The sequence below is a fragment of the Vigna angularis genome, chromosome 2 (genome assembly GCF_016808095.1).
Source record: "Vigna angularis cultivar LongXiaoDou No.4 chromosome 2, ASM1680809v1, whole genome shotgun sequence".
Taxonomy (NCBI): Eukaryota; Viridiplantae; Streptophyta; class Magnoliopsida; order Fabales; family Fabaceae; genus Vigna; species Vigna angularis.
The window spans coordinates 10,492,418-10,519,674 of NC_068971.1; the positions used below are offsets into that span (position 1 = coordinate 10,492,418).

General features: G+C 37.9%; 1 protein-coding gene across 3 annotated transcripts; it reads right to left on the reverse strand.

The window, feature by feature from the left end:
- Positions 1–6,184: 6,184 nt before the first annotated feature.
- On the reverse strand, positions 6,185–25,619 carry LOC108327690 (brefeldin A-inhibited guanine nucleotide-exchange protein 2). Of its 3 annotated transcripts, none has more exons than XM_052872330.1 (11): positions 24,130–25,619; positions 14,599–14,919; positions 14,054–14,399; positions 12,768–13,190; positions 12,389–12,681; positions 10,856–11,129; positions 9,516–10,021; positions 8,658–8,979; positions 8,168–8,549; positions 7,325–8,004; positions 6,185–7,061 (listed from the first exon to the last, which is right to left on the reverse strand). In XM_052872330.1, exons 1-11 carry the CDS (start codon positions 25,323–25,325, stop codon positions 6,450–6,452), a joined length of 5,355 nt encoding a protein of 1,784 aa, XP_052728290.1. In that variant the 5' UTR covers positions 25,326–25,619; the 3' UTR covers positions 6,185–6,449. The 3 variants fall into 3 exon arrangements, with proteins under 3 accessions (XP_052728290.1, XP_017416866.1, XP_052728291.1); XM_017561377.2 differs by having other exon boundaries at positions 14,599–14,916; positions 24,130–25,616; XM_052872331.1 differs by lacking the exon at positions 14,599–14,919 and having other exon boundaries at positions 24,130–25,617.
- Between the last annotated feature and the right edge of the window lie 1,638 nt (positions 25,620–27,257).

Consider the following 27,257-nt stretch of genomic DNA (forward strand, 5'->3'; position numbering starts at 1 on the left):
GGAGGGGAGTTTTTGGGTGGAATGAAATATAGACTGGAGAGTACCGTTTTGGTCTCTTAAGGAGCCTAGCTCTGGACAGTAGGTTATTCCTTCTGTTTTTGACCTTTTATATCAATAAAACAGGATCTATGATCCTTTCTCATACTATATTTTCCTCTTAGTTTATTTCTGGTTCTGTGGTTTCCTAACAATTCTGGTCCGACCTGCCGGATAACTTCATTAGAGGGTGAATGGTTAACACTCGAGCAGACAGCAGAAAACAAGGAGAACCAGTGGTTTCAGGAAAAATGGAGGAGAGGGTAGGGTATGTAGAAGAAGAAGTTATTCGAATGAAGGCAATCATGGAAGAGTTGCGTCTGCAAGCAACTCAAAATTATTCAACACTAGAAGAGATGAGAAAAGAAACTGCAGAAAATCAAACAAAAATGGAGTTGATGACTAGGAGTTTTGAAAAGAGAATATATGAAGAGGGTGAAGGTTCTGTGGGAAACAAAAAAACAGAGACTAAGGAAAATACCAAGGGTGGAGCGGGTTTTACAGCCCTAGAAGGGGATGCTTTGGCAGAGTTTCAACAATCAGTAAAAAGGATTGAATTACCAGCATTCACGGGCGAGGATCCGGCTGGGTGGATTTCAAGAGCGGAGATTTATTTCAAGGTCCAGGAGACCAGCGAGACGGTGAAAGTACATCTGGCTCATTTGTGCATGGAAGGAGGGACAATCCACTTTTTTAATTCATTGTTAAACGATTATGAGGTGTTGTCATGGGATAATTTGAAGAAGGAGTTGCTTGAACGTTACGGAGGAATGGGGGAAGGGAGTGTATATGATCAACTGACGACGCTGAACCAAACAGGGAACATGGATGAATATATTGGACGATTTGAATGCCTGATCGCCCAAATTCCTAAGCTCCACGATGAACAATATTTTTCATATTTTACCCATGGGCTCAGGGAGGAGGTCCGAGCGAAGGTACGAAGCTTACATATCGCAAACCCTCTAACCAGGGGACGTTTGATGAATGTTGCTCGTGCTGTTGACCTAGAGGTGTCGGGACGAAGCAGAGGGTGGCACAGGCGGAACGAAGCACAGGTAATAGGAGGTGACAAGTCGGGTCACAAAACTAGATCCAATGTAATAGGACGAGTGGGTCAAAGAGAGTATGGGTGTAAGGGTTTGGTGGATAGGAAAAAATAAAGGGCTGTGTTTCAAGTGTGGTGGGTCGTATGGGCCAAATCATCAATGCCCAATTAAACAATTAAGGGCCATAGTAGCCGAGAATGAAATTCAGATTGAATGTGAAGATGAAGAAGGAACCAAAACAAGTGACGACGAGGGCGAAACGGAGGAAGCCGATGAAGTTTGTAGTGCAATCAGTCTCTTCGTGCTGGAGAAAGAGACTCGAGATGCGCCCAGAACGATGAAACTAAAAGGGATGATCAAAGGAGTACCTCTTCTCATTTTGATAGATTCCGGAGCGTCTCACAACTTCATTTCGAGAAGGTTAGTGAAAGCAATGGAATGGGAGTGGCAAAATACGCGGAAAATGCGTATTTTGATGGGAGATGGGCATCAAACAGAAACAGCTGGGGTTTGTCGGGGATTGAAGATTGTTCTTGAAACAGGGGAGTTCGTAGTGGATGCGTTTTTATTCGAACTTGAGGATATTGATCTTATCCTAGGCATGGCATGGTTGGAGTCGTTGGGAGAGATGCGGGTAGATTGGAAGAAGTAAATCATGAAGCTTAATTTGACCCAAGGAATTAAAGTACTGCGAGGGACAGAGCAAAGTGAATCTTTGAGTGCTAATCTCTACAAGTTCGAAATCAAAGGGGAGGCTAAGAAGGAAGAGGAAACTAATCAAACTCTGTTGGAAAAATTAAAACAGACGATGGGTCAATATGAAGATGTTTTCAAGGACCCAGAAGGTCTACCTCCAAAACGCCAAAAGGAGCACTGCATCAACTTGCTTCCCGGAAGTGCACCAGTTAACGTGAGACCTTACCGGTATCCGTTTCACCAGAAAAACGAGATAGAGAATCAGGTTCGTTCCTTGCTGGAAGTGGGGCATGTTCGACATAGTCAAAGTGCTTTCTCGAGCCCGGTAATCCTGGTGAAAAAGAAAAACAAGAGTTGGCGAATGTGTGTAGATTATAGAGCGTTGAACAAGGTGATGGTACCTGACAAATTCCCAATTCCCGTAATTGAAGAGCTCTTGGACGAGTTGCATGGAGCTAAGTATTTTTCAAAATTAGATCTCACTTCCGGGTATCATCAAGTTAGGATGAGGGAACAAGACATCGAGAAGACGGCTTTCCGAACCCATGAGGGACATTACGAGTACTTGGTAATGCCCTTCGGACTCATGAATGCACCTTCAACATTTCAAGCTTTAATGAATGAAGTTTTTAAGAAGATGTTGAGAAAGGGAGTCCTGGTATTTTTCGATGACATATTGATATATGGAAAGGATTGGGAAGAGCATTGAACAAACCTCACTAAGGTACTACAGCTGTTAAGGGAGAATATTTTATTTGCAAATAAAGAGAAATGTAGTTTCGGGAGAAGTAGTGTTAACTACCTGGGACATGTGATATCAGAGAAAGGAGTTTTTGTAGACCCTGAGAAGGTAACAAGTGTGGTTGAATGGCCCGTGCCAAAGAATGTAAAAGGCGTGAGGGGTTTCTTGGGCCTCACAGGTTACTATAGGAAATTTGTGAAGAACTATGGAAATGTGGCGCGCCCCTTAACTGAATTGACGAAGAAAGATAACTTTAGTTGGAATGAAAATGCCCACAAAGCTTTTGATGAGTTGAAGAAATTGATAACAACTGCTCCATGTCTTTGTTTGCCCAACTTTGAGAAGGAATTTGAACTTGAGTGTGATGCATCAGGTATTGGGGTTGGGGCCATTCTGATGCAGGACAGGCAACCAATCGCCTACTATAGCAAGGCTCTAAGCCCAAAGAATCTGTCCAAATCAGCGTATGAGAAGGAATTGATGGTCGTAGTTCTATCCATCCAACATTGGAGACCATATTTGCTGGGGCGAAAATTTAAGGTTTTTTCTGATCAGAAAAGCCTTAAACAACTATTGCAGCAGCACATCACAACAGGGAGCCAACAGAATTGGGTAGCAAAATTATTGGGGTATAACTTTGAAATAGTGTACAAGTCGGGTTGTGAGAATAAAGGTGCAGATGCACTGTCGCAGAGCAAGGACGCTGCAGCTTTAAGAAAACTGGTCACGGAGCCAATTTGGATGGATTACCCTGCAATAGTTGATGAGGCGCATAAGGACGGGGAGCTGGTGGAGATTATTAAAGCACTTAAAGAGGGAAGAATTGAGGGTAAGTATACAAGATTCAGCTATCAACAAGGTGTACTGCAGTATAAAGGCAGGTTAGTCATTTCATCTCAATCACCTTGGATTCCTGAATTGTTGAAAGAGTTGCATGCATCTCCCCAATCCGGACATTCTGGTTTCTACCGAACATATAGACGGGCTACGGCGAACTTATATTGGAAAGGAATGAAGGGGGATATCATGATATTTGTTCAAGAATGTGACACATGTCAACGTCAAAAATATATAACTGCTGCCCCAGGAGGATTGTTACAACCCATGCCAATTCCGGAAGAAGTTTGGGAGGACATAAGCTTATATTTTATCACAAACTTACCAAAATCCAAGGGATTTGATACGGTGCTGGTGGTTGTTGATAGACTTACAAAATATAGCCATTTCATTCTAGTAAAACATCCTTTTACGGCTAAGAGCATCGCTGAGATTTTTATCAGAGAGGTAGTCCGCTTACATGGGGTACCTAAATCAGTGGTAAGTGACAGAGATCCTACATTCATAAGTGCTTTTTGGAGGGAATTTTTCAGACTACAGGGGACTAAGTTAAGGATGAGTTCAGCGTATCATCCACAAACCAATGGTCAAACGGAAGTGACCAATCGATGCCTGGAAACATACCTACGTTGTTTCATCACTGATCAACCGAAAGTGTGGATTAATTGGCTGCCGCGGGCAGAATTGTGGTTGAACACCACTTACCATGAATCTATAGGAACTACACCCTTTGAGGCAGTTTATGGGAGGCCTCCCCCAAGGATTATTCCAGTTGTAAGAGGAGAGGTGAAAGTTGAGGCAGTTCAGCGTGAATTAGTTGATAGAGATGAAGCTATTCGTCAGCTGAAGAGACACTTGGTGCGTTCCTAGGATCGTATGAAGGCACAAGCAAACAAACATCGGAAGGAGAGAAGTTTTGAGATAGGGGACATGGTGTTTCTCAAACTGAAACCTCACAGGCAAAACTCGGTTATTTCGCGCATTAGTCCTAAGCTTAGTGCAAGGTACTACGGACCTTTTGAAGTCATTGAAAGGATTGGAGAGGTAGCTTATCGGTTGCAGTTACCACCTAATTCAAAAATCCACCCTGTGTTTCATGTTTCGCTGATCAAGAAAGCCATTGGGGAGTATAAAACAGCAGAAGGACTGCCCACAGGGCTAGAAGAGGACCAATCAGAGGTATGGTTACCCCAGAAAGTGTTGGCTACTAGAAGCATACTCAAGGGGGGAGAAAGGGTTAACCAATGGTTGGTGCATTGGCTAGGAAAAACAGCAGAAGAAGCAACGTGGGAGGATGAGATGTCAATGAAGGTCCAATTTCCAACTTTTAGTCTTGAGGACAAGACTATCTTTCAAGAGGGCGGTATTGATACAGCCCAAATACCTGTTGGGCCACACAATATAGTGGATAAAGAAACAAAAGAGCAAAAGAGGTGGGGACAAGTTTATAGCAGGAGAAAACAAAATAAAGAGGCTGAGGTGGACAAAATTAGTTAGAGAGAGAGAATTGGAGGATCCTAGGAAGATTTACCTTTTTGTTATTTCCTTTATATTGTCAGGACAGTGGTGTGGAGAGGGGAGTTTATGGGTGGAATGAAATATAGACTGGAGAGTACCGTTTTGATCTCTTAAGGAGCCTAGCTCTGGACAGTAGGTTATTCCTTCTGTTTTTGACCTTTATATCAATAAAACAGGATCTATGATCCTTTCTCATACTATATTTTCCTCTTAGTTTATTTCTGGTTCTGTGGTTTCCTAACAGAGTCTAAGTTTGAGACTTTGTAGGGATATGCTCTTTTCGGTGCTATTTAAAAACTTTTAATTATGTTATTTCAAAACTTTTAATTACGCTCTTTTGTGTTTTTTATAAATGGGGAGTATAATTTATTATTCTTTTTTTTTACATAACTTAAAACTGATAAAATTACTTTATTAATAATATCTTAATATATTATGTCATTAATTATGTTTTGTGAATAAAATGATAAATTTATAATTATAAACTAAGGTGTATATAATATTTTTGTTTTAACAGGAACTAAACCACTAAAAAAATCCAAGATTTGAAAGTATAAGAGAATTTACAGAAACTAGATATGACATAATATTTATATTTAAAATATATTTAAGTCAATTTTTTTATATTACTCTTACAAAGAAAAGAATAATGCTTATTATTTAATTTTACATTTAATTTTAATATATTATAATTATTAATTCCAAAAATACTAAAATTTTTATTATTATTTTTTCTTCAGAGATAAAATTTTCATGCTTATGATATATTTAAAAACATTATTTTATAATATTAGAATATTATAGTATGTTGTCTAAATATGATTGATTGGAGTTTTGGTAATTTTGTGATGATACGCAAAGGCAATCACAACAATCTCGCATGCACGTCTCTCATAGCCTATTTCACCACACCATTCTTCTTTCTCCATCTTTACAATAATTTCTTCGGTCTCCCGTGAAATTCTTTTATTTCTTAAAAGATAAATTCATTAAGTATCATGACAATGTTTTGAAAAATCAGTCATGGTAATAAAAAGAGACAACAAATGGATGAAAAGGGTGGTGTCGGGGACCAACGGAGTTTGAAACTCCATTGGGTGCAGTTGCTGCGGTGGGGTATAAAATGGCCAAAGTGGCATTTAAAATTTGGAGTTGCAGTGGGGAAAATGTGGGCTGCAAAAATTAAAAGCCCATTCTTTATGTTTTCTGTCAAACATTGTGCAGTGTAGAAATACAAATTCCGTAGTACAAGTAGAAAACTATTAAAGTTGAAAAAGAAAATTAATGAAGATGGAAAAACTCATTGTTTCAAAAAATGGGGATAAAATAATTACGCATACAAGATACAACATTAAACCTCCTGGTAGTACAGATAAATTGGAATCAGTAATCCTAGGCTTCTAATATATAGAAGAGCCGGGAAGGTATAAACACAAAATCACTACCAACTATTCAAACACTATCGAACTACACTTTTGCAAGCCGTAGGAAAGAAAGACAATATGAACAAAAAGATTTAAGGAAAAAATATCCTATATCTCAAAATTCAGGGTTGATCTTACCCCAATCAATTAACATGAGCGTAGCAGAAGAGGACCAACTGATAAACTAAGCATATCACTGAGAGCTACCTGAACCTCAGTTGACCCATGTTCGCAACTTATCAAGCCAGTGATAAGAGGGAAAAAATGATCCAGGTTCTTCTCCAAAGATGTATCTCCCAAATTACACATACCTTGAAGAGAGGCCACAACAAGGGGTGCACGTGCAGCCAATTCTCTCCTCTTCCCAGACCCTAGTGGAACTAACCAATTCAGCTGCCTACCATTAGAAGATTCGGATACTCTTCCAGAACCTGCAACTTCAATATAAAACTTCAAGACTTCCTGACAAAGCTGAACAAAAAGTGTCTCTACCTCAATCTCCTCATAATTAGGAGGCGTATCCACAACAAGGTTCTGTAAAAATGTGAGGCATATTTGGTAGGACTCATTCTCCAGGCGTAACAGTGGAGGGTCTTGCATTTGAGTCATAGAGCCATACTCTTGTAATTTTGAACGTAAAATGAGATTGCTGTTAATCTTGTGAGCATGTAATGCCACATCATGCAAAGCCTCAAACAAGACAAGTAGAGCTTTTGCTGAAAGCTGAGATCGATACATGTTATAGATCTCCATCACCGCCTGCCAATTTCAGTGAGTTAACACCATTTTTTAAAATCTAGATACTGATGATTTTAACAGAAGGGAGGTATTAAATGGTAAATATTTCTTCATCTCTAGAGCATACTTTAAAATTATATTTTAGTAAAATGGTAACCTACGACAGTAATGTTACAGACCATAAGTTTCAAAGGAATATTTCGTCATATTTCTTGCTACTGGGCAATTTTTAGGACATTCTTTCCATAGGGCATTTTAACAACGGAGAAATAAAATAAATCTACCTGGATCAATAAAAGCTGAACAGCAGCTCGGCACTTTGCATCAGATAAATGTGCATAAAGATGTTGAGTCCTCACGCTTTGTAAACTATCATGTGAGCCAGACTGCTCAGGATCCCTGTCATCTTCAGCCATTGAAGCATGTTCATGATTTCCAGTCGCAATGTCTCCACTGTCAAGGAATTGAAAGTTAGGGAGTGTTGCATTTGCTGCTTCTTTTAGTGAAAAAACCACTTCTAACCACTTCTCATCAGAAAACAGCTCCCCAGCATTACTCATCAAACGAACAAAAGCAGCAATACCAATGCCAGCCAGGCTTTGATGAGGGCGCTTTATAAAGCTTACCAGGAGCATCAAAACCTTCCTTAAAAGTGGATTGACAGTGTTATAGAAGTTGACAAAAAGATCTACAACCAATTGCAGGGCTAGTGTGCATGTCTCGTAAAGCCATGCATCTTGATCAAGCTGACCGTCAGTCTCTGATTCATTGACCTCTGAGTTACTCCCAGAAGGATCAATGGCATGACGAACATAATCAAATATTGGAAATAGGACTGATTCAAATACTCTTTCCCATAAAGGTAGTGAAAAAAGGTGGCCATGGTTGCGTAACGTTTCAAACAGGACCTTCAAGGCGCTTTGCCTTATTTCAGATCTTGGGTCAAAGCTAAGTTCAGACAAACCTGCAAAAAATAGGTGTTGAATATAAGTACATGCATAACCCACTAAGCTTCCGATACAGATAGCAATAAGTAGTAACTAACCATTTGAGTAAGTAACGAAATATAAGCTATCTAGATTTTCTCTAATTAGTGCCAGGGCATTTACTCAATACAATGTCCTTACCAGCCAATAAAGGAAACCAGAAATAGAGATGATCATCTTTGTCTGTCACCTCCCCATTTTCTTGTTTCCCCTCTTTTCCTGTTCGAGGTGAAGGAGTAGACACCTTTCCATAAGTTTCCTTGTCACTATTTCTGGACGAAGATCCAAGGTCTCCTGCTGCTAGTTTTGTGGCACAGAATCGAAGGAAAGCAATGGCATTTAGGCTAATCTCTTTGTTAAATCTACTATTGGTGAATGCAATTAGACAATTAACACAATCTGTAAAGGTGGTGGTTTCAGTCTCAGTGATGTATGGAAAGTAATCTCGAATAATTTTCTCCATAATTTCAAAAGACAAGAGTACAATATTTTTGTGGTCATCATATGCTGCTGTTGTGAATACCTGGAATCAAGACCACAAGCCATTAGTGGAAATAATAAAAAATAACTTACAGCAGACAAACATTTTACATGAAAATTGAAGCCCTCTAGGGAACAGAAATTAGCCTACCATGAACATGCTCTTCCATCCTGATTTTACATTGTTGACCCGTGATAAAACCATTTGGGAGACACATCTAATGATAAGTTCTCTAATTTCAACAGCACTACTCTTCCTCATAACAATGACGAAAGGCTTCATAAATTCATTCTGAAAATTATAATTAGCCAATTCCTCTCGCTCCAGAAATTTCATTGACAACTGACGCAAGGAATCCATTGCAAAAATTGCAATTGAAAGGTTCCCAGAACAGCCAATGGTTACAAAGAAATCTGAGAGAACATGCCATATGCTTGACCACACAAGCCTGATGCGGTTCATATTATAGTGTCTGTTACAGAATAATCACCTCAAAGTCAAACAATAAAATAAGAAAGCAGTGCATAGACATTAATCATTCATGAACAATAAAATTATAAACCGAATGCTTTCCTGATTACTATTATTTTCTAGATCAATTGCACCTTCCCAATGTCATTTTTAGGGGCATTTGCAACTTCACCTCACCAAGAAAATTAGACACTTTCTGAATGGTCTCACAATCAAAGATTCCACATTTTTTTACAAGAACAAGAATTAGACAAGAAACTAGTTTAGAGTTCAAATGATAAAGTTACCCAACCTACAACTTTGCATAAGATTTGGGGCGACCTGTCAAATGAGAAAAATATAACCAGGGCAACAGTGTTATCTGATTATAACCAACAAAGGATATTTAAACTGCCAAGAAGATCAAGGTTCCAAAGATGCCATTGAATTTACTATTTATTTATACTAATCCCCAACCTGTAACAAGAGCCTCAAGAGAAAATATTTTTCAGAAGGAACCTAGGAAGCAGTAAGTATTAGTAGAAACATAATACATACGCAATTTCAACTATCTTTGTAAGGCTGAACACCCGTGGATCAGATGGAGATCTAAGTTCCTCCATGGAAACTTTGCACAAAGCCTTGACAAAATCTATTATGGCCTCACTGTTCAGCTTCTGACTCCGAGTGTATATGCGATTCATTTCCGAGCTTCCGACTTGTTCCAACATGTTCAAATTGGAGACTAGATTGTTCACCTGTTCCGAAGTCACAGCTCCAGAAGTATTACTACCGATTCCAGTGCTATCATATGAACCCCGCATCACTGTGGCAGCTGCATATTGCATCCTTCCGGGTCCCTTTTTCTTTAAAACAGGAAGAATAGTTGATTTTGATTGCTTTGTTTTTTCAGAATCATTTTGAGGGAATGCAAAGAAAGTGGCATCAGGTGGGGCCCCCTCTCCGAGAAGATGTAGATGTTCAAATCGGGAAACACAGGTCAAGATATGCTCCCAAGCTTCTTGCAAGTAATTCCCATCCTCATCAGCAATAGTAACAATCACCTATCAACAATTAATATGCAAAATATGAAGTCAAATCCATAACAGTGTAACGATTGCTTTTAGACATGTAGTTGGCCATAAGTATACATTGAAATTAAGTATAAGCATCTTCAGAGATTTGTTTTACTGCTTCAGGAAGGAAAACTTCCAAAAATCATTCCATTAATTCCACAATTACTAAAATTGTAGCAGAAACTTATGTGATTCAGTAACAAAAAGGACAGCCTTTTTTAATTAACATGCATGCAGTGGGAAAAAACTTGCAGAGAATTAAGCTTTAGATAGTTCTGAACCATTAAGAAGTATCCATTTTGGAAGTAAAACTTGTTCAAACTACGTGAAAGTGGTGCATACAACTTGATGCTGAAAGCACTTTATGCAAAAAGTACAACACGAAACCTTAGAAATACTTCAAAACAGGTTCAAGAACCGAGTGCATTAGAGAAAAGTTTTTACGCAGAAGGAATTGAAAAATATCCTTACAGAACCAAAGGGCCAGACGATATAAATAATGACTTCATATCAAATCAGGGAAAATTATGATTAATTTGTTTTAGGATGGAGTTGTGAAAGCCATGAAAAGCAACATTTTAAGGAATACCACTAGACTATGTTTGAAAGTTGCCTTACCCACGTTTAGATAATTAAGAGGTAGTTGCCAATGGTGTCAAATTCGAATATAAGTATAATTCTTTCTAAGCTTTTCCAAAATAACCAAGTGTCTAAGATAAAATAATAAATGACATTTTAAATAAAAGCAAAACTAAAACAATAATAGCCCATCAATTTGGAATGCAGGGAATTATAAGCCAGCTAAAAGAATTATTCACCAACCTTGATCGCATCTATATTTTTCTGCTTAATATCAGCAGGAGAATGAAGGGAGGTAAATTTTGCTAGTGAAGTCACAAAAGCATCTCTGTGAGTCTTCATGGACATTACAGAAGTAACATGAATAGCATATCGAAAGCCCTCAAGACACAGCGCTATTATAAATTCATCATCACTTTGATCAAGAGGAACACTGAAGGCAGCTAACATTGGTGCCCAGCAGACCTCAATCATGAATCTGAGGATTACAACATCAGTTGCTGCATAATAGATTGACCTACAATTTGCAAGCAAATAAATATCAATAATACTTCCCCACAAAAAATATTTCAAAACAAACAGTAATAAAAAGAAAAGGAAAGAAGTATAAAAAGATAAATAAATCAATAGATTTGGACTTCATTGTGCTTTTGATTTTGATACCACACTCTTAAAGTCCATTATGATCAGCCATTCAATTCCTCTAACTGATGGCTTTGTTAAAATGCATAGTTTCTATGTGTCTAGAATTATCATCTCTTTCTTGTGCTCTGGTCTCAAAATCCAAGGACCTTCTACATGTCTTTATGGTTGATCCCAGCCTCAATGTCTCCCTAGTAGCTTTCTTGATCATACAACAACTTCTATAATTCGGGCATACATTTCACTGTGAGGATTAAGCAATTTGGGGTTGGGAATTTTCCTCTTTCCCCTCTTGGTTTCTTTCTTCAATCGCCATTGGTTCCGTTGCATCTTGTCTGGTGTTTGTTGCGATGACATCATATTGGTGCAATGAGCATGGAGCAACCTCCTCGGTCTGTTCTTTGGGAGAGATTGGTTTGGTTTGTAAGTTGTGCCGCTCACTCTATGGTCTAAAGCAATCTTTCTATGATTGGAAAGTTTAGCTACATTGTTCAATCCTTTGGACTGAAACATAGTGAGAGAGACCATTCTGTTTTCTATTGTTACACCTCCCCGGGATGTTACGTGCACCTTGTTCAAAGTCAAGGTTCTCATATCTATTGTCTCATTCAAGAAAAGTTGTTTGGATTTTGTTAGATCAAATGACCAACTTACATATGTGATAACCAAGTCCTTAAGAGAATTTCGAATGAGTTTATTTGTTCCCAGCTTGATACATATAATTGTATGTTCTAGTTTGAATGGGAGTGTTATTAAATACAACATAAGAAGTAGGGTGTTGGGAACCCTTTTCTGCTACACTTATGATTTTTGTCTAGTTCTTTACCTAGGAGTCTACGGCACTCTGAGTTGTACCTAGTTTTGTACCAAGTAGTCTAGGGAAGTCTTTTGATCTTTCATCTCCCCATTGTATCTCATTTCTATCATTATAAATTGAAGATCATAAGAGGGGTTCTAGAAGCCCTCCAAAATATACTAGTAAAAGTGGTTTGATCTATAAAGAGAAGGTGACTGAATAGCAGCAACAAAAGGTTCTTCATAAAAAATGTAGATTAAGGTTCACTCATGACCTAAGAAAATTCATTGACTAGGAATTATTTTTATAACGTAATGAGAAAATACTGAGGAACATACTCAGTTTTGCGAGCTTTTTCTTTGAATTGTTCCTGCATATGTCGGATTAGATCATCACTGGTCTCCATATTACTGTCTTCCCCTCGCTTCCGGATCACAATATTCAATATACTATCCAAGCCTAAAAGTCTGTTCGAGTTCACAGCCTGAATTTGCTGGGTTTCCAGATCAACTTCTTTCATTTTGATCTCATTTCTAGATATTCGTTCATACAAAGACCTCAAATATTCTTCTGGTACATCTTTTCCATCATCTATGCCACGATTATTTTTTATGAAATCTTCAGCCGACATCTGCATAACTCAATAAACAAAAAAGAAGCTCATTACATCTATCATAATCATATATAAATCAACTTCTAGAACTAATAAACCCGCACCTTGTTTTTCACCATAGGATTATGAGCATCAGTGTTAAGCAGTATCACAGAATAGGCAAGAACATACGCCGTATCAGCACTAGAAAAGACTTTTGGATTACATTTACAATATCGTTCTGCAAACTTTTCCATAATTCGATCAATTTTCTGTGCCTCACCAGGCAGTCTAAAGCCTTGAAGAAAGGCCCTGATTGCTTCATCAAACTCCAACCCTTGAAAGTCAAAAGAATCCACATATGCATGCATTACTTTCAAGGATAATTCTTCCCTTTCTCCTAGATAATCCCCAATCAAAGTCTTGTTCAACCCAGATGCATCTTTAAGAAAAGCTGCTATTTCCTCTGGTGAATTACCCACTTTGTTGGCATTGATGAGGAATTCAATTCCTTTCTTTGGCTTCCTGTTAAAAAGTGATATACCTTCCTGCCATAAACTTAGCATTAGCTTCATAGATGTCAGATAGTTGAAGAAATACCAGAGATTTGTTTGCTATTCTAAAATTTAAGAACTTGCTCTTGGTCCATTGAGGTCACACCTACCTAACTCACCTTAGTTGAGGTGTATTTGGAGCCCTAATTACACCTTAAGGGTGGTGTCCTCATCAATTACTGATATGGTAAATAAAATATACAAATGTAGCACAAAACTCATTTCAAATCAATTTCGTAAGATAGAGTTAGTTCCTAAATCCTATTATTAATATAGTATCAAAAAACATCCTAAATAAATTTATGGGTCATTTGAATTTGCCACTGATAGGATATAAGATAGGGTAGTGGAACAGTTGGAGAAGGTGGGCAAGGGGCCTATAAATGTAAACCTTTTGTAATTCTGTAAGGGAGTTAGTCAATTGTATACTTTGTACATACCGGTTTCGAACCTGGTGAGAGGGGTTAGGCTCTCAAGTTACACTTGGTACTCAGTGATTGTTACTGTGAATAACATACCCATTGTTTGATTCTTTCTGTCTTGTGTGAGTGCATATCAGTGGTGAGGGTGACTGTTAGGTTCTTACACTAAAGATTCCTAACAGCCACACTCTAGGATGGAAGTCCTGGATATGAGAGGGAATATCGGTAACCCCCTTAATTGCAGTGACCACAATCCCACCTTAGTTGTGACTACTTTGGAGGTTGCCTGGATTACAAACTTAAAGGTGGTTGCTTAGTCCTACATCAACTAACAATATAGTTAAAATAAAATATATAAGTGGAGTGCAAACCTATTTGTAAACTGGTTTTGTAAAGTTTAGTTAAGTCCAAATCCAAATTTTAAAACTTGGTCACCTGAAGTTTCAGTTTATAAGCCCGACGTTGCTCAATGTTTGAAACCTCAGATGTCTCATTGGAGACTTCAGACTGAGTATCTGATCCTTCAGCTGGCTCTTCACCATTCCCATTTGCAGTGGGAGGAACTCCAGCATCATGATCATTATCAACTGCTTCAACTTTTTTGCCTGAAAGAGGATCTGGAATGCGGAATTGTTTGTTCATCCAGTCTCCCATGGATTTTAAAACAGCAACTAAACACTTCATGGCTTCAAGTTTCAGTGTTTCCTCTTGAGGTGGCAAAACTGTGGTTGTTGCACCAGGAGGGACACCCTGGGCAGTTTTAAGGAGTCCATTTACCATCCTAAGGGGAACACAACAATTAGATGTAAGTATAGAGTACATAGACAAATCAATAATAAAAACAACCAAGTCCACACCAGCACAAATGCCACACAAATAAATCCAAAAACATAAATTATAATAAATTGGGGATCCATATCATAAATATAAAATAGAACACATTGTTCATAGTATACCAAATAAAACAAAATATTGCAGACCTCTCAAATATGTTTGTTGAATTGACATCACAGTCATAATTGATAAAAATGTCTACCAATATCTGTGAATCATCACAGAGCTTCTCCAGAAAACGAAGCACAATCATCTTTTGCTGGAAATTAGGTTGAGCAACATTTTCTAGAACCCTAAGAACAATCATGGGGAAAAATACTCCAATTTCTGCTTTCAGTCCAGCTCTAAATCTTGATACCAGACTAATGAAGATGGAGCAAGATAGCTGAAAAACGATCAAAAGAGTTGAGGCACTGTTCTTCAGCAATGATAAACATAAGTACTGCTTGATGGCACCCAAAAACCTGCTTCACCACAGTCAATGCAACCATCAGTAGTGTTTTTTATCATCCCAGAAGGATACATAATAAAATTGAAGGAAAAAGTGTCCACTTGTGCCTAAAAGACAAGATAATTTCACATTTCATTAACGAGAGCTTAAAATATGTTCAAATTGAAAAAAAATATAAAAAGAAAATTCAAAAGGCAGTACAGGAATTAAAAATAGCAACACATTAATAGTCCATCTTGTGCAAAAAAATATGATTAAACAGTATTAATCTCATGAAATTAATGGACACAATTTTTATGTAATTTGATCAGTTACTCTAATTCCTTATGAATTTAATATTATGAGGACAGAAGAGAAATTTTTAGTATATACCACACCTAAAAATAATTCATGCAGAGAGTGCAGGATTGAGTTTTCCCCTTTAATGCACTCAATCCAACAATAACTGATCTACTTTTACAGATTGCAGGAAAAAAGACTTTGCTACTGACTATCATACCCAAGCTAAAGTCTGTGAACAATGCATAATTTCGTAGTGTTGGAAACCAAAACTTAGCATTGATAATTGCACAAGATAAAAAACACTAATACACACAACCAAAACTCATTAGTTTGGATAATCTGGTAAATAGATCCTACACATCAACTACATGAGTGATTTTCTGACATATTTGATAGTTGTCATCAGTCACAAAGAACAAGACCACAGTTCCATAGCATGTTTCACATTACACTTGTACAAGTGCACACACATATCTGTCTAAGTAGAAAGTACTCTACGTCCAATTATGTGACACTCATTGAAGGATACGGGGAGGCTTAATCATATTCAAAGGGAGGTTGTACCTCCAAACAACCCTAACTTTCAAACTGTTAAAATGTATTAAGTTTATGTTGTTGTTTGATGTTGTTTTGTGAGTGAGTACCTAACTTGAGAAGTGGGTTGTATTGTGTCATTGTGTTCTATCATGGTATTCTATATATATATATATATATATATATATATATATAGAATACCATAACCTTGTAACTTACACTTTTCATGTATGTGTCTTAGTGTTTTAACATGGTATCAAGAGCCAGACCCAGTGTGCCACTGCTGTCGCCGCCAGTTTCCGCCGCCATCGATGCTATCACCGCCGCCGCCGCCGTTTGTCAGGCAAAGTTGAGGGTTTGGTTCGCCTAGAGAAGCGCGACCCAACCCTGGTGGCCGCTTCCTCAGAAACCTCCACACGCTCCTCCACGCACAGCTTCTTTCCGATCTACGCCGGCCACCGTCACGGTTTTGACCGATGACCAGCGGATCTGGACCGTCTTCTCGAGCGACGGCCAACCTCGTCGGAGTCAAGAGCAGACTCCTCTTCACGCGCCGCCACGTGCCACCTATCTCCAGCAAGTTCCCGGCGCGTGGTCCTCATGCGCCGCCTGTTTCTGGCGAATCTCCGGCGCGTGTTCCTCACTCGCCACCTCCTCTGTGTTGGGTCGACACTGCGCCGTTGCAGACAGTTTCGTCGTAGCTTCCTCAGTGTGTTTTGGCCCTTGCTTCGCTAGTTTGGTAGTTGTTGTTTGCACCTAGGGTTTTCTCCCTTAAATTTCACATTGATGAGCTTCATTTCTTAGTATGGTTGAAGAGGGATTCTGATTTCCCATAGTCATAAGACCTTGTTTCTTTTTGGATCCTACTCACAAATCTAGAATGACATCGTCTACTAAAACTAATTTCTCCTTATCTGCCACTTCAAGGAACGGAGCTAATGGAGGATGCCATGGTAGTCGAAGTGGGTATGTGCAATGTTCAAATGAAGAGTATCAAGAATTTTTGAGATACAAGTCTGACAAATCCACTGGCCATTGTCAGTTTCCTTTAGTGCCAAGTGTGTCAAGTGCACGTATCTCACAATCTGCGGAATGTCAAGGTTCATGGATTCTTGATTCAGGTGCCTCAAATCATTTGTCTGGTAACACTCGTTTGTTTTCCTCCATTACCTCTCAAAAAGTTCCTCAGTTAGTTACTATTGCCAATGGATCCGAATTGACATCTCAAGGAATTGGCAAAGTGTCTTTATCTCCCTCACTGAACTTAAATTATGTTTTGTATATTCCTCATTGTCCTTATAACTTAATGTCCGTGAGTCAATTGACACGTTCATTAAATTGTTCTATAACCTTTACTGCTACTTCCTTTGTCATATACGGGTCGTCGAATTGGAGAAGGATGAGTCAGGAGGATTGTATTTCCTATTGTTTCTTGCATTTCAACTTCATCTCCTAAAATTTTACATGATCGTTTGGGTCACCCAAATTTGTCTAAGCTGAAGTTGATGGTTCCAAGTCTTAAACACATTCCTGTCTTAGATTGTGAGTCTTGTCAGTTAGGAAAACATGTTAGATCTTCTTATCCAAAGAAATCTGAGATACGATGTAAGTCTATTTTTTCTACCATTCACTCTGATATTTGGGGATCGAGTCGAGTTACTTCCTTTGGTTTTAACTATTTTGTAACCTTCATTGATGGATTTTCTCGATGTACGTGGGTTTATCTTATGAAAGAGAGATCTGAACTTTTAGCCATTTTTATGTCCTTTGTTAATGAAATTCAGAATCAATTTGGAAAGACAATTAAAATTCTCAGAAGTGATAATGCTAAGGAATATTTTTCTGCTGCATTTTCTTCATTTTTATCTTCCAAAGGAATTTTACATCAGTCAACATGTCCTCACAATCCACAAAAATATGGCATAGCTGAGAGAAAGAATAGACATCTCATTGAAACAACACGTTCCCTGATGTTAAATACTAATGTTCCTGTTCATCATTGGGGGGATGCAATCCTCACTGCCTGTTTTCAAATTAATAGGATGCCGTTTTCCTCTCTTGAGAATAAAGTTCCTTATTCTGTTATTTTTCCAAATGACGCCCTATATCATATTCCCCCACGTGTATTTGGGTGTACATGTTTTGTCCATAATGTTTCTCCTAGTCTTGATAAACTTTCTCCCAAGTCTATTAAATGTGTCTTTTTGGGATGTTCTCGCATTCAGAAAGGATATAGATGTTATTCTCCCTCCACAAGAAGGTATTATATGTCTTCTGATGTCACCTTTTTTGAGGATACACCCTTCTTCTTGTCTTCCAAGGAGTATCCTTCATCTGTTGAAGAGATGCTTCCTATACCATTATGTGATCCCTTGGTCATTCCCGCTTCTCCATCTTCAGCTCAAACTCAGAATGCACAAGATATTGTTGAACCACCTTCCTCCTTGCCTGAAGATCCTCGAGACTCAGCTCCTTCTCCATCAGATTCCCAGACCATGGATCCTTCATCCTCCTCGTCCTCTCTTGACTCAAATCAGGCTTGGCCTATTGCTCTTCGAAAAGGTATTCGATCTACTCGAAATCCTTATCCTGTTTATAATTTTTTAAGTTACCATCGTCTGTCTCCTACATATTTCTCCTTTGTTTCCTCCCTTTCTAACATCAAAGTTCCTAATAATGTTCGTGAGGCACTTGATCACCCTGGATGGCGACAAGCCATGATTGATGAAATGCAGGCACTTGACAAAAGTGGCACTTGGGAACTTGTACCTCTTCCTCCAGATAAGAAACCCGTGGGATGCAGATGGGTATATGCTATTAAAGTTGGTCCTACTGGTGCCATTGATCGTCTTAAAGCTCGTCTAGTCGCAAAGGGTTATACTCAGGTTTATGGTCTCGACTATTGTGATACTTTTTCTCCGGTGGCCAAAATCAGTAGTGTTCGTCTATTTCTTGCCATGGCTGCCATTAGACAGTGGCCACTTCACCAATTGGATATTAAAAATGCCTTTCTTCATGGTGATCTGGAAGAGGAGATATACATGGAGCAACCTCCTGGATTTAGTTGTGTTGCTCAGGGGGAGTCTAAGTTAGTTTGTAAATTACGTCGTTCACTCTACGGTTTGAAACAATCACCTCGAGCTTGGTTTGGTAAATTTAGCCATGTTGTGCAACAATTCGGATTAAAACGATGTGAAGCAGATCATTCAGTGTTTTATGGGCATTCTACTCCTGATAAATGTGTTTATCTTATGGTTTATGTTGATGATATTGTAATTATAGGAAATGATGTTGCGAGAATTGCTCAATTAAAGGATCATTTGTTCAACCACTTTCAAACCAAAGACTTAGGTCGGTTGAAATACTTCCTTGGTATTGAAGTGGCACAATCAAAAGAAGGAGTCATCATTTCACAAAGAAAATATGCCCTGGATATTTTGGAGGAAACAGGTCTGATAGATTGCAAGCCCATTGATAGTCCTATGGACTCAAATAAAAAGTTAATGAAAGACCATGGTGAACCTTTCTCAGATCCAGAAAGATACAGAAGGTTGGTTGGAAAACTAATATATCTCACCATAACAAGACCTGATCTTTCTTATCCAGTGGGAGTTGTGAGCCAATTTATGCAAAATCCCCATATTGATCATTGGAATGCCGTGGTACGCATCCTTAGATATGTAAAAGGGAATCCACGTCATGGACTGTTGTATGAGAACAAGGGAAGTACTGAGTTAGAAGGATATTGTGATGCAGATTGGGCTGGTTGTCCGAATGATCGAAGATCTACCACAGGATATTGTGTACTCCTTGGAGGGAACCTTGTATCATGAAAAAGCAAGAAACAAAGTGTTGTTGCTCGATCTAGTGCAGAAGCTGAATACCGATCTATGGCCATAAGTACATGTGAACTTATATGGATCAAACAACTCCTTCAAGAATTAAAATTCTGTGAAAACAAGCCTATGAAGTTGTATTGTGATAACCAAGCAGCTCTTCACATTGCCTCCAATCCAGTGTTCCATGAGAGAACAAAACATATAGAAATTGATTGTCATTTCATCAGAGAGAAGTTATTGTCCAAGGATCTCATTACAGAATTTGTCAATTCTAATGAACAATTTGCAGATATTTTTACTAAGTCTTTAAGAGGGCCTAGGATTCAGTTTATATGTTCCAAGCTTGGTGCATATGATTTATATGCTCTAGCTTGAGGGGGAGTGTTAAAATGTATTAAGTTTATGTTGTTGTTTGATGTTGTTTTGTGAGTGAGTACCCAACTTGAGAAGTGGGTTGTATTGTGTCATTGTGTTCTGTCATGGTATTCTATATATATATATAGAATACCATAACCTTGTAACTTACACTTTTCATGTATGAATAAAATGTCTTAGTGTTTTAACACAAACCTTGGACAATGATGACTTTTGGATTATAACATGGTTATTAAGATCAATCAATAACATGTTCACTTTCAATACCCAAAATCTAAGGAAGATCTTGGAAATACTTTATAACACAGTATATCTCTACTTGCTATGAGCTAGAAGGTATGATATTAGGTGCCAAACAAGGCACAGTTTCAATTGTGGAATACTATGGAGTCCTAAAGGATCTATGAACTGAACGAGACTAGTATGAGAATTTGAAACTCGAAACTAATAGCGATGTTGTCACTCTTGCTCACTTTGTTGAGCAATCTTATATTTTTAAGTTATTATCGACATTGAATCATGATCATGACCCCATTAGGGCACACGTTCTTTGCAAGGAAAGAATTTTCTCTCTTTCTGAAGTCTTTCTATATTCTTCAGGGAAAGGAGACTCATTTGATGATCATGATGAATGAGCCACCAGCAAAGGGAGCCTTGCTCTCTGGAAAGGCTTTTAAACCTGAGACCTAAAAACCTTGAGAATAGAAGCTTAATTCAAAAGGCAAGGAGGACTGCTAGTGCTCTCAATTTTAGAAATTTGGTCACCAAGGAGACTTGCTTCAAGTTGCATGGAAAGGTAAAGAGTCTTGTTTGTTTGGAAAACTCTGAGTTCAATCCTCAAGGAAGGCTCATCAAGCAATTTGAATTGTAATAGTATTGGCAAGGCTACTTCATCCTCATCAATTGAAATGCACGCTTTATGTGCTAAGATTGAATGCCTAAAACCTCTTAAGGATTCCACCAGTAGGCTATCTTTTGGTACTTGCCTCTAATCATAACTAATAATAACTTCAATTCCGTTTTTGGCGTTTCTGAAACTATATGTGAGAATTCTTGGCTTCAGGATTCTAGTGCAACTAACCATATGCCACCTCATTCCCTTCTTTTGACATCATATGTTCCTCTTTCCAGTAATCACATTGTTGCAAATGGAACTTGTGCTCAATAACTAGACATGGTAATATTTTTCTTTTGCCATCTCTTAACCATAAAGATATTCTTGTTCAAAAACTTTCTAATAACCTTGTTTCTGTTCAAAATTTACTCACGACCTTAAATTGCTTTATCAATTTCTTTCCCTCTAATGTCTCTTTTAGGATCATGTCACAAGGAGGACTATTGTAATTGTTAAGGAACATGGAGGGTTATATTGTCTTAAAAGCCAAGGAACCAAGGATCAGTAAACAAATGGCAACCTTCTGTCTCCAATCCAACACAACTAGGATATTCATAATTTTAATTTGTCAAGTCTATGTTTCCTTTTTTTCAAAGAGTTTGTTGAGTCAGTCAAGTGTGACATATGTCAGTTTGCAAAGCACCATCGTGTCACATATTCTCTTAGTAATAAAAAAAAATGGTTATTCTTGGGGTTTGCATTTAATTCTAGTATATTTGGTGTTAAATGGTTTGTTACTTTTCCTTATGATTGCATCTATGCCACAAATTTTCCTAGAGAAAGGAGAATTTGAAATTTTTCCCTTACTGGTAAAACTCTTCAGCATGATATACACAATTTGAAAAGTCAATTAAACATTTGCATTCTGATATTGGGAAAGAATGTATAAACCATGATGTGTTTAGATTCCTTTCAGAAAATGATATTGTTCATGAGCTCAACAAAAGGACATTGTTGAAAGAAAAAAATAGGTGTCTTCTTCAAGTGACATGGACCCTACTCTTTCAAAATAATATCCCTGAATCTTATTGGAGAGAGGTTGCACTCACTGCTACATACTTCATCACCGATTACCCTCTTGGGTTCTAGAAAGATGTTGTCTTGTTGAATCTATATCTTCTTTCTTTCCATACGTTCCTTTCCCGTCTAACCTTCCTAGTCATGTTTTTATGTGTGTTGTGTTTATCCATGTTCACAATTAGTTTTGTGGGAAGTTAGACCCTAGAGGTGCTAAATGCATATTCATTGGTTATGCTTATGATAAAAAGGGTTTTTTAATTGTCTATATAAATACAGTTATTACACAAAAACAATGCCACTAGGATTTGTCAATTGAAAGAACACTTATTCAATCGTATTCAGATCAAGGACTTTGGCTGTCTGAAATACTCTTTTGGTATTGAAGTTATTTAGTCAAAGGAAGGTATTCCAGTTTCACAAATGAAATATGCTCTTGATATTATAGAGGAGATAGGATTGGAAAATTTCAAAGCCCATCTATACTCCTATGAACCCGAATCAAAAGTTAATGGTGAACCAAGATGCTATTTCTTATGCAGTTGGAGTTGTTAGTCAATTCATTTAGAATCCTCACATTGACAACTAAATGTTTTCACATTCTCAAATATAAAAAAAGGATCCAGGATAGGGATTATTGTATGACGAAAAGGGAAATACTAAAATCTTAGGGTATTGTGATACATATTGGGTTGGTTGTTGCATTGACAGGAGATTCACAAAAAATATTGTCTATTCATTGGAGGGAATATCAACTCTAGGAATAGGAATACTTGGAATCTAAACATCATATTTAGCTTGCTCTTAGATCTTGATTATTAACTCGAGAAAATAGTAGGGATTTAAGTGACATGGATGGGGTTGAATTTGGTCAAAATTTAGATTCAACCCAATGAAACATAGTTGAGCAGGTTCAATTTTGCTGCTTTTTGTTTGAGGCCCAAACAGCCCTAACTTTAGTTGGGTTGGTTCATATAGAGTTATCAGGTTAACTAATTAAAATAAGTCTCAATCAAATATGCTTTTAGTCTTTCGAATTTGGAGTAAGCTTTTTTTGTCCTCAAATTTGAAATTGATATTTTTAACCCGTGTAATTTAAAAATTAATCCCTCTACACCCAAAACTATTAAAGATTCTGCTTAAGTGGCTAATGAATTAAAATTCATTTCTATTAAAACCTACTCTAATTTTGCATTCTTATCATCAAGCACCCTACAACATTATTTAACAGTTGCTGCTGGAGAAAGATTAATTCTTCTGACATTCATAACATTTTGTTGATATTAAACTATTCCACTTACATTGCATATTCTTTCTAGGCAAGCATTCAAGAATTAGCTGAAGACATGGCCACAACTCTGTTTTGCCTATGTTCTTTCTAAGGGTTGTAACGCACACAACATATTGGCAGAATTAGAATAATTAGTTAATTCTTATGAATTTGATGTATATTTGATTGATTGGATTCACAGGTTGACTAAGACCACTTGCACTACTTTAAAGTGTGAAGTGTATGTGGAATGGATTGAGATAAGATGATAACAACAAGAACCTTTACACTACTAATATAAGCACCATATTGCTTTCAAATATTATTATAGTGGACAATGATTACCACTGTTATAGAGGACCAAAACAAAAAGCTTCAAAAGAAGTTGAATACCTGGCCCTGTGAATTCTATTTTCTTTAAACACAGAATTTCTATCCAAGCAGAAATCATACAAATTCTGCGTAATGTAAATCATGCGACCAAAGCAGGTTTTTCATAGTTCCGAATCTGTTCCCCACGCCTGAAAACCTAATCTAGCAATATAACAAAATCACAATTTCATACTTATCTCTAGATATATCATAACCCCATCAACATCAGTCTAAACTTTTCCAGATAGTTCTCCACAATTTCATTTTCACGGTAACAATCCAAATGACATAAAGTCTATTTGGATACGAAGCTAGATGTGTTTTAGAGAGTTTAAAGCTCCATATTTCTAGTAGAGAAGCTCTCAAGAACAATTCTAACTTGTTCCCGAATTGGCTAAAAATGTACTGAAGAGAGCAAAATGTGATCTATATCGACCTCAACAGAACTATGACAAAATGTAGTCACATTACCACTTTACAATATCATCAACACACAATTACACCACCTAGTTGACTATCACAGTACATCACCATATTTAAATCAAAGCCCGTCTACACCCTGACTAAGAAAACATGCTAGCATTTCAATGTTTAAGCTAAATCCCAAAAAGACAATGCAATATGATAACCCCACTAATTTACCTTTCGCTAGTCCTGAAGACAGCTCCGGCATTCTCCAACAAGATCTTCAACAACTCCAGGGCCACAATCTTCCCCTTCATCAACTGAGGGTCCACAGATGCCTCCTTCGTCGGCGTCTTCATGGACAACTTACAAAGGGCCCTGAACACCAAAAATGCATCTCTCCTGAGCTTATTCCCAATCTGAATCTCCAGATCATCGTCCCTCTCCACCACCTCGCCATCCACCAGTTCCTCTTTCCTCCCTTCCAATGCCGTCTTATACATACTGATCTCCCAATACTTGGCATCCAACATGTCTTTGTCAGTGGAATCCAACAAATCCGCTGGATTCGCAGCCTCCACGGTTGCCGCCACTGTTGTCTCAAAGGCACCGTCATGTGCGCCCAAAGATGACGGCGCCACCGGATTCAGAACTCCATCGATGTCCTGCACAATCTTGGTGATAAAACCCTGTACAGACTGCGTCATGGAGTTTTCCGCGTCAGATTTCTCTACAGGATCCATCAATTCAGCCACAACAATAGGCTGAACAGGAACCGTGGACGAATCCGCCTCCATCCTCCTAAACACAATCACTAACATCTGAATCAACGACGCTTTCGCCGTCGTCTGATTCACCAAATTCTTACTATCTAGGAATATGTCATAACAAGTTCTCACAATCAACAGCAAGCAATCGCCGTGAATTCGCAGCGAAATCGAAGTCACCGCTGACAAGAGAGTCTTCAGCACGAGCAATTCGACGGCGTCGTCGCCGAATTCGTGGCACTTGCACACTGCCTCAATCAGGCTCGCGAGCAGCTTGGCCTCGGGCGCGCCGCCACCGGAGTCGGCCTCACCGCGAAGGAATCCGTGCGCGATGAGTCGCTGTACGGCGTCGACAGCGGGATCGGCGATCTTCACGACGCCGGAGCCCGCGGCTGCGATGAGCGGGCGTAGGATCGACTCCGACTCTGCGAGCGAGTACTCCACTGGACCTCCATCGTGGATCGGGCCGGGTACGGATGCCTCCAGATCGGCGGCGTCGTCGGAGGCCGGCGACTGAGGCTTCGGCTGTGAGGTTAGGTTTTCGATCACGGATTTGCACTCGTGTGCGAGCTTCGCGTGTTTTCTCCACGACGCGTTCTTGATGATTTTCTCGAGCGCGGGAACGAGCACCTGCTTCAGACGGGAATCGGCTTCCGAAGAAGCCATTCCCGAGTTAAGAACGAGTCACGGCTCAGTGACGCACCTAGGATCCTCTCGCTCCGGCTGGTGGAACTCGCAGAGAAATGGCCGCAAATTGACTCAGTGAGTTACGGGAAGAGCGAGTTACGTTTTGGGGATCTAAAGCAAGTTATGGCAGTAATGGCAGAGAGTGAAACAGTTTAGGATTGAAGATTACAGTTCCGGTGCATGTGAATTTATTTAACTACCCTCCGTTAGAAGAAAGGGTTGAGGGTAGCTATGTCTTTTCGTTCATACTATTTCTATCCCCGTTTTTTCTTTCCAACGATAAGAGTATAACCCAATTTCTACCACCCAGTTTCCAGAAAGACATTTGCATTTACTATGATGATGAGTAGTTTGGTTGTTGATGCTTATGCTATGGCTGGACAGAGTCAAAAGGCTGTCATTGCACTTCAGAATATGCGAAGAGCAAGAATCAAACCCAGTGATAAATGCGTAGCTTCAGTATCTCTGGTTCTATTGCACAATCACTGAATTTTTCTAAAACACATCCACTTAAGACTCACACACACCACTACTCCATAATACAATTATGTTTTTTATTTTTCTTCCTCTTTCATGTAAATATTCATCTATTATGTCTTCAAAATTAACCACTTAAATTGTTTTTTCTTACCATATGCAACTAACACTGAATATATGATAAAATAATGATATATTAACAAAGATCGTAGGCATGTTTTCCGACAAACAATACATTTTGTTTAAGATGGTAAAAACACCCGTATTCATAGATATCTTTGTCTAAAAAAATTAAAATTACAATTATAATATGTTTTTTTGTATTAAGTTTAATTAAAAATAAATTTTAATTTACTTTATATTTTTTTATAATTTTATTTAAAAAAATTATAAAATTTTTGTTAGGTATTCACGGATAATAACATATTTTAAAATATTTATAAATATTTTTAAACAAACATCATGCTAATACTAAAATAGATAACAAGCCATAATTCAACATGTTACCACTCAAATAACATCATATAGCTTTATACATTACTAAAATAAATAAACTAATGTATTATTTTTAAATGATAGGTGTATATGGGTTCATATCTTACGTCGATTAGATCCTAATGAGATTTATATTTATTGGACATATTATTCCACTTATTATTGAATCACCCATTAATATATAATTCCACACATGAGATATATCTCGGTATGAAAAAGTGTGTTGGACGTCCCATATGTCGTGAAACTCTAGGTATGACCAAAACTATCTTGAATTAACTTGAATTAGCTTAATTTGATCAAGGTCCACCCCGACTCGGCTCTACCTAAGTTTAGGTCAACTTAGCTTAATTATGGGTATCAATTAACTTGGCTCAACTTTAGGTCCGGGATAACTCGAGAAGTCGACTCAACTCAATTCTCGGTTTCGACTTAGGTCGACTCGAGTCGGCTTGAGCTAAAAATCGAGATGAATCGGTCCAAACCAAAAAATCAAGACATGTTGCCCTAGTATAAAGATCAAGATGAGTCAATCCAAGTTGAAAGTCGAATTGAGTCACTTGTGTGATGTCTAGAGATGGTTAATGTATGAATGGTAAGACTTTAATGTACACTACAAAAAAATTCATTAATAAAAAATAGTTTATAGACAAATCATTATATTAATTAAATTGATTAAGTTATACACTATTTTATAAAATAAAAATTATTCATGTCTAAAATATTTTTTATTATTAATAAAATTGTATAAATTAGTTTATTTATTATTATTATGATTATTATGATTATCATTATTATTATTATTATTGAAACAATTTTACATTTGTATCATATTTAATTGATTAAGTGCAGCATGTAATCGATTATACAAATTATACAAGTCAGTAACTAACAAATATGACGTTATAGGCCATTAAGGCTTTTCAAGAAAATTATTTT